The following is an 8361-nucleotide window of genomic DNA, read 5'->3' as shown; positions in this document are numbered from 1 at the left end:
ACACACTTAATCATGACAGGCTAGTGACAGACATTCCCTCTGCAGGATAAGTTCAAAAGTCTCAAGCCTTAGGCTTTAAGTCCAGCAGATGCACACTTACTCAGACCACTGTGATCACGTCTGGAACCAAGGCAGGCTTTTCCTGGCGTGGAGTGGACAACCGGTTGAGGAGGGGGTCTTAGGGAGGAGTTGCAGCTCTCACCAGGGTTCAGACAAGGCGGCGGTAGTAGAGTTTGAGAGTGGTGAAGATCACACAGAGAATCAGGAAAACAAGTGATGGGATATCAGTCCAGGTCCTCATCAGGCTCTCCGGCTAGTGTGCATCCTTGTTTCGGCTGGCTGAATCCCTGTTCATTTGCTCTATTTTTTATACTAAATTTGGGGGCTTTTGACCCCCCTTTCAATCCTTATCAGTTACCTCTGGATTTCTCCATGACATCATTTACCCTGGGGTCAGAAATATCTGGTCTGGTGGTCTCCACCCTGATCTTCTCACCTTTCCCTCTTATCAGGCAAGGACAGCCTGCCAGAGGCTTCACTCAGGGTAAGGAGAAATACCTTGTCTGAGGCCATACTGGAAGGCTCTGTTAGGTGGGCCTAATGAGACTGGAGTTTTTAAGATGGAGTTGCTTAGGCTCAGGCCTAAGGCCATCCTCAAAGTTTCATATATTTTTCATGTATTGCCCAATATTATTCTTGTTTTGACACCCCCCCACCCCACCCACATTAAAAGGTGTAAAAATCATTCTCAGGTCTTTTAAGAAGCTGAAGGCCACAAGCTATAATTGTGGACTCCTGAATTAGATGAGTTAAATCAGGATTGTGAGGAATGAAACATCAGCAATGCTGAAAGTCCCCAACAGACATGGACAATAAACTTTGTGTTTATTTTAATCTGTAATATCTCTGCATCTTTTTTCCTTAGCTAAAGATTTGCTATTTAGTTGGATGTTTTTGGAAAAGGCTGCCAAGCCATCTTATTGAAACGTTAACAGAGGAACAGGGCAACCTGGAAAAAATGGTCATGTAAATACAGACCTATAAATATTGAGTTGTTCCTGTACTAGGCATTTCTGGGACAAGGAAGAACATATATTTTCATAAGTCAGTGATGAGAAAATTATAGGGGTATAAACAGAATACTCTAAGATCATATAAACAGATAAGTAATTCTGTTCATGGAAGATGATTGTGTTTATTGGAGAAACTGGTAAGAAACAATCTGATAGGAAGACTTGAAAGTCTTCAAGGAAAAAAACAAACACTGCAGAAGACAGTATTCTACTGTTAATATTGATCATAATATTAATACCACTAAGGAAACATTACTTTTTGTAGAACTCACAAACTTTTTAAGAGTTAATAAATCAAGAAAAAGAGTTTATAAAAAGATTTAGTCCTTAGGGCTGGGGATGTAGCTCAGGGATAGAGCACTTCCCTAGCATGCCTAAGGAACTAGTCCAATCTCCAGCACTGGGGGGAAGAAAAGTCCTAAAGAAAATCACACCATCATGAACTGAAAGTAGCAACTTTTTTTCATAGTGTACAGCACCATCTTTTATGTTCTCATCCCCAGAAAACCTCTTCCAGATTACCTTCTCTTATTGAAGCAAAAGTAACAGGTAGTCAGTAAAATCATAAGTAATTGTTTCCACAGTCAACATAAAATATAGAAATTAATAAAAAACTGTTTTCCTCATTTCTTTAAATATGCAGAAACCATGTAATGTAATCAAATTGGTTTGAGAACAATTTGTGTATTATAAAATGTTAATGTTTATTAGGCTAACATCTAAAGGTTAATTTTTTCTTTTAATTTAATAAACACTTATTTTAAATAGATCCTTAACTTCTTTACACTATAGATAAGTAACTACAACTTTGCTGTGTACTCACTGAGGCTCTTTTTATTTGTATATATAACTGTGAATGGAGCTCATCCATGCAAACTATCCTAGTACCTAAGGGCCCCTTGGGTGAGAGTAAGGATTAGTTGCTCTCCTCTTTCCTGAACTACTTTTATTTATGGCAATGTAACTGTAGCTACAAGTATACAATCCTAGATTCTGGGCACTTTTCAAAAATGGGATTCATTAAGTTCCACCTAAATGTAACCTTTTCACCATCGTTCTCACTATGCCTAAGTGTCTAGGCTTACCTACCAACCTTATTGGGGAAACGCTGGAGTTAAGGATGTGGAGGGCTTTTTCACACCAAGAAACCTCAATATTCTGTTTCGGAAGAACTGTCGACTTTGATGTGTTATATTACAGAAACCCGAACTGGGAGGATTAACCAAATAGCCCTTGGGTTTAAAAGCAGTTTGAAACCTCTTCTGGTCAGCCAGCTCAGTTCCAAAGTGGTGGGTAGAAATTTGTCTTTCGTTAATTCAATATGGCCTTCTTGCTGCAGTTCCAATTTCAATGTTTCATCAAGAAAAACCTTCCATTCCATTTAGAAAAATATTTTAGACTTCTCAGTACAACTAAACCACCTGCCCGCGGCATTTACATGCCATCCAGGTGCACCCTTGCTCAGCAAAGGGACGGATAAGTGCAGGTGTTTTTGCAAAAACCTAGATTTCTTTTACCCAGGTACCTTCAGGGTACGTAAGAAAAACTTTAGGTTTTTCAAAAGGGCTGTCAATTCGTCAGGATCTTTTTATTCGGGACGACAAACAGAACTCTACATCCCCAGAGGAGCGAACGTTTCCCGGCTCCGGCCGCGCCCGGGCTAGTTCCCGCCCCAAGCCCCACCCACCGGGATTGAGGGTCGCTCTCTGGGTCACTGTAAGGAAGCTCCCGCCCCGCGGAAACTTCCGTCCCTGGATCCAACGGGCTGCACTCTCCAAATCCCAGGGGCGGCCCCGGAAGTGACGCAGGGACGCGCCTTCCATTTTGTGGAACGCCAGAGCTGCTAAGTGCGTCAGTTGTCGAGAGACGTAGACGAGTTAAGTCCTGGTCTGCGGGGAGGCAGACGACTCCGTCGCAGACTACGGACCTCTCTGGGTCTCAGCTGCCAAAGATCCTGTCCGGTAGGTGAGTGGCTCACTTTGAGGGCAAGGCTTCTCGGATCGAGGCTTCTTCATGGCCGCTCAGGTCGCGAGTGGCTGGGGCTGCTCTCTTTGCGGAGGACGGCGTCTAATGAGCGCAGTTGATTGAGGTGGGCGCTGGGGCACGTCTCCCTTTTAGTATTGTTGGAGGGGTACTGAAGGTGGAAGGGCGGTCATGGTTGTAGTCCGTTTTACTGAGGGATTGCGCGCCCCTCCCTGCTACTGTTTGTCTTCATTACCCCGATCCTTCCTGTAGTGGGTCAGGGTGACGTTAGGCCTTCTAGCAGGGTCTGCCTTTTCCCTGGGTACCGTTAGGCCTTCCCGTGTGTTGGGTCCAGGGACTCCGGCACAGCGGTACCAGACGAGGGGGAGCGAGAAGGGAATTTGGCTCACGCGCCTCTCCCCTGTCGCTTACTGTGCGGCCGCCATTTTGTGCTGCCTAGTGCCCGCCTGCTGCCGTCTGCGCAGGCTCAGCTGTGGCGTCGCGAGATTCCGGCTTCCACCCCCCGCTGTGACGCTCCTGGGTGGTGGCTACGCTTCCGCGGCCGGTCGCCATTGGGCTGGCCTTGCGGAGGGCGGGGTCGGCTCCGCCCGCACTTCTCGGCCTTTCCTAACTGCGGCAGATGGGAGGGGGCCCAGGAGCTGGGAGATTGTGCGGCTGCGCAGTTCAAGAAGTGGCAGTGGGCGTTGCGGTTGCTGCGGTCTGGGATCAGGGAGGGGGGGGGATCGTGTTGGCAGGCGAGATTTAATTTTTGTCTACGAGGGACCTGGCCTAATTAGAGGCACTGTTGGCAGTCTTGTTTATAACATCCATAGGTAAACATTCTTATTTGAGTCATGTTTGATCTCTTAGCCACTAATTGGTATTATTTCGATTGAATTATTTTTATTAACAGGAAATACTAGCCGGACATCATGAGTGGCTGTCGAGTGTTCATCGGGAGGCTAAACCCAGCGGCCAGGGAGAAAGATGTGGAAAGATTCTTCAAGGGTTATGGACGGATCAGAGATATTGATCTGAAAAGAGGTTTTGGTTTTGTGGTAAGTATTTAGAACTAGGTGAATTATCTGTTAAATAGTAGGTGAAGGTTTTTATTAGTACTGTTTTCACTCATAATGAACCCAGGTAGAATGCTTGTTTTCGGAAATGTTATACGCTTATTTATTTATTTTAAGAATTAAAACATCCTAATTGCTGTCTGGCTGAAAGCCACTCCCAGTCACCCCTTGGTTAGGTTTATTTGTATTGTTAGGATTACGCTTCCCATCCTGTCTTAGTATCTTTGATGCTTTAAATATGTTGTAGAATGCACATTTAAAGCTCTGTTTCTCTTATGCTTAAATTTTAGGAATTTGAGGATCCCAGGGATGCAGATGATGCTGTATATGAACTTGATGGGAAAGAACTTTGCAGTGAAAGGTGAGAGTCTTAGTTTTATAATTGGCCCTGGAAAATAGAGCAGCTGGAATATTCTTTGAACTTGAGTATATATAAATGGAGGGTTTTTATTTATTTATTTTTTTCTTTCTTTAGGGTTACTATTGAACATGCTAGGGCACGATCCCGAGGTGGAAGAGGTAGAGGACGCTACTCTGACCGTTTTAGTAGTCGCAGACCTCGAAATGATAGACGGTATGTGGTGGTTGAATGGCTGCTTTGAACAGTTATTATAGGGGCAGTATTTACCTTTGGGGAAACATTAGCCATAAATGCTCTGGGACTTCTTTTCAGTCTGTGTTAAAGTGCTACTTCAGATTGATGAGTAATGAATCATAGAATAACACTTTATAATTATTTGAATAATTTGTCATGTCTGATTGTTTGAACTTGTCCTGAGTTGAACACAAGAAATGCGTTTGTCATGCACATTAACATTGCATTTCTTCTGTTGTGAATACTCATTTTTTTCCTCAGAAATGCTCCACCTGTAAGAACAGAAAATCGACTTATAGTTGAGAATTTATCCTCAAGAGTCAGCTGGCAGGTTTGTTGAAATACAGTTTTGAGTTATTTTAATGTGGCTTTTTTTAAAAAATAAAGTTAATGGGTAGTTAATTTTTATTAATGTTTTATTAAAAGTAGTTTTATCTTTAATTAAATTAATGGATTTAATTTGTAATTTTAAATTTTAATTAAATGTAACTGGGGGATATTTCAAATTTTAATATGTGATCAAATGTAAATGTTTTGAGGATATTTTTTCTTGTTTTTTAAAATCAATTTTAACCAAATATTAAACCCTTTATTTGCCAGCCTATCTGTGTCGTTGGCCTTATGACGAGGAGTGCCTGTGGGTTATCCTAATCGTTGTCTTGGTCACTCTTGGTTGGGCCTGGTTGACTTTGCCAGTCAGCTCCTACAGTGATCAGTTGGCCACCTCTAGATCTGTGTTTGCCGGTCTAGACGTAATCGGTGCACTTATTGAAGTGCCAGGTTGCAGCGATCCCAGAGCGTTGATAACGTGATCTGATCCCTAAGTTGAGAGCTGTCTTCCTGTAACGCTTCCGAATAAGAGGTCCTGGTCGAAAAGAGTTGAAAGATACGAAATTAGGTGGTCGTTGGAATCCTGATCGCAGTAAAGTGGTCCTTGGTAACTGCACAAGAGTAGAACATGTCTGCATCGCCAGTAGTCTGCTAATAGGGAGGGCTGTGCGATTAAAGGCTTCCATCGATTGGGTAGTATCCTTCAAGTGGGTGGCGAAGAGCCAGTCGGGCATATGTCATGAAGGTTTCTCCGACCGATTAATGGTTTGCTGCTTGACTAGCCTAGGGAAATATTAATAAAGGTAAAGTAAACTTTTTTAATGACATATGGGGCACAAAATAACTGGTGTCTTGTAAATGTTCTGTTAAATATAAAACTTCTACTTAGTCTTTACTTTAAAAATATGTACTGTTTCTTTTTTGTTTTTGTTTTTGTTTCTTGTTTGTTTTTTTTCCTTTTGTACTGAGCTCAATATAGACTAATACTACTTTAATGTTAAAAATCTGAATTTCCTCTAGCATTTTGCTTACAAGCAATATGCTATTTGTTTATTTCGTGCCCTGACATAATTTTTGAATTCTGATAGAATACAAGTGTGGTATATGCCATGTTTGTACTTTATCTAACAACTTCTCTTTCAGTAGTCTTGTTTTTATACCATGTGGTTGTTTGTGTGTCACTTTTCCTTTTCTTTGCTTGACACAATTGTCTTATGTTAAGGATCTCAAAGATTTCATGAGACAAGCTGGGGAAGTAACCTTTGCGGATGCACATCGACCTAAATTAAATGAAGGGTGAGTATGTACTAGAGATTTTGTGAAAGTCTTTTGAAATATCCTGAAAGATTTTACTGTGAACATGTGTGAGAATTTACATAATTTGTTCATGCTCTATTCTGATGGTTCTCCATCTGGGGCAGTTTTGCTTCCCAGGGGATAATTTCTGGAGACAGGTTTGGTTGTCTCAACTGGTTGAGAGTGCTAAAGACCTCTAAACTGTAGAGGCCAGGCATGCTGTGAAACATGCAAAGAGTTTTCTGGCTCAGAATGTCAGCAGTGCCAAAACTTTGCTACGCTATTGTCTGTCCGAAATTAGACCTAGGGGCTGGGATTGTGGCTTAGCAGTAGAGTGCACGCCAAGCACATGGAAGGCCCTGGAATAAAGATATTTTGTCCAACTACAACTAAAAAGTAAATATTGGGGAAAAAAAGACCTAACATAGGAATAGCAAAGTGTAACAGAGCAACTACTACTTACCTAGGTTGCTATATATAGTGCATGTGGCTATGGGGGGGTATGTGTCTTTTTTAAGATTTTTTTTTCCTTCATTTTAGGGTGGTTGAATTTGCCTCTTATGGTGATTTAAAGAATGCTATTGAAAAACTTTCTGGAAAGGAAATAAATGGGAGAAAAATCAAATTAATTGAAGGCAGCAAAAGGCACAGGTATCTTTAATATTTTTAAGTCATAAAGTTTTACTTAATGGGTTTGTTAGGGTGTGTCATGAAGGCTCATTCCCCACTTTCTTTCCCCTTTCTCACACTTTTCATAGTAGGTCAAGAAGCAGGTCTCGATCAAGGACCAGGAGTTCCTCTAGGTCACGGAGCCGATCTCGTTCCCGTAGTCGCAAGTCTTACAGCCGGTCAAGAAGCAGGAGCCGGAGCAGGAGCAAGTCCCGTTCAGTTAGTAGGTCTCCTGTGCCTGAGAAGAGCCAGAAACGTGGTTCTTCAAGTAGATCTAAGTCTCCAGCATCTGTGGATCGCCAGAGGTCCAGGTCCAGGTCCAGGTCCAGATCAGTTGACAGTGGCAATTAAACTGTAAATAACTTGCCCTGGGGGCCTTTTTTTAAAAAAACAAACAAACAAAAAAAACACAAATTCCCAAACCATACTTGCTAAAAATTCTGGTAAGTATGTGCTTTTCTGTGGGGGTGGGATTTGGAGGGAGGTTGGGCTGGGCTGGATATCTTTGTAGATGTGGACCACCAAGGGGTTGTTGAAAACTAATTGTATTAAATGTCTTTTGATAAGCCTTCTGCTCACATTTTTGTGAATGTCTGAAGTATATAGTTTGTGTATATTGACAGAGCTCTTTTATAACTAAAGCAAATTTAATTTTTTTGTACTAGAAAAATTGAACATTTTAGTTGATTATTCAAATATGTTAATTCAGAATTAGTTTAATGCCTCAATTAAACTAATTAATAGCTTTGGACACTTAAAAGAGCTCTAAATTTGCTTGTATATAAAGGCTTAATTTGAGTTTTCCTTGTTAGGGTCAAGGGTGTCCTCCCATCCACCCCATTAACAGCTGCAGGACAGACACATTAAAGCAGCTGTTTGTTATTGATAATAAAATATTATAAAACACGTTTTGTCTTGTTTGTCTGAAGAAGTCCTATATTGCTTTTTCCACTCTTTTCTATGTGTAATATGTTTTAAGACACAACACATTTAGAATCCTGGAGTAGTTTAGTATGGGTTTTTTTAAATAGTATTTTTAAACATTTCCAGGCTAGTTTAAAAAGTCAAGAAGTCCATGAACTTTAAATAATGGCTTAGTGATTTGACAGTTAATCTTGTGTCTATTCCTTCACGCTTTTCCTTTGTTGCTTGACTATTTGCATTTGTTTCTTATGCTAACAGTTTGGGGAGCAAATTATAAAATCTAATGCCTGCCTTAAAGGTTTTAGTGCATAGGGATGGTCAGAGATGATAGAAAGCTTATCAGTCAACATGAACATCCTGTTATTTTTAGTTCTGAAACATTGCCCTACAAGTGTAGGGGGAAACAATAGTGAAAACTGCTTAAAGGCCAACATCC

General features: G+C 41.2%; 1 protein-coding gene across 4 annotated transcripts; it reads left to right on the top strand.

Moving 5' to 3' along the window:
• The first annotated feature begins 725 nt into the window (after window positions 1-725).
• Window positions 726-7907, top strand: Srsf5 (serine and arginine rich splicing factor 5). Of its 4 annotated transcripts, none has more exons than XM_026385118.2 (8): window positions 726-3038; window positions 3949-4093; window positions 4402-4472; window positions 4587-4685; window positions 4968-5037; window positions 6259-6332; window positions 6873-6983; window positions 7094-7907. In XM_026385118.2, exons 2-8 carry the CDS (start codon window positions 3968-3970, stop codon window positions 7350-7352), a joined length of 810 nt encoding a protein of 269 aa, XP_026240903.1. In that variant the 5' UTR covers window positions 726-3038; window positions 3949-3967; the 3' UTR covers window positions 7353-7907. The 4 variants fall into 4 exon arrangements, with proteins under 4 accessions (XP_026240903.1, XP_026240902.1, XP_026240900.1 ...); XM_026385117.2 differs by having other exon boundaries at window positions 727-3034; window positions 7091-7907; XM_026385115.2 differs by having other exon boundaries at window positions 728-3038; window positions 7091-7907.
• The last annotated feature ends 454 nt before the right edge of the window (window positions 7908-8361 follow it).

This window comes from Urocitellus parryii, chromosome 6, assembly GCF_045843805.1.
Source record: "Urocitellus parryii isolate mUroPar1 chromosome 6, mUroPar1.hap1, whole genome shotgun sequence".
In the NCBI taxonomy this organism is placed as follows: Eukaryota; Metazoa; Chordata; class Mammalia; order Rodentia; family Sciuridae; genus Urocitellus; species Urocitellus parryii.
Note: the sequence above shows the minus strand (reverse complement) of the source record. Positions and strands in the feature narration are given on the sequence as shown.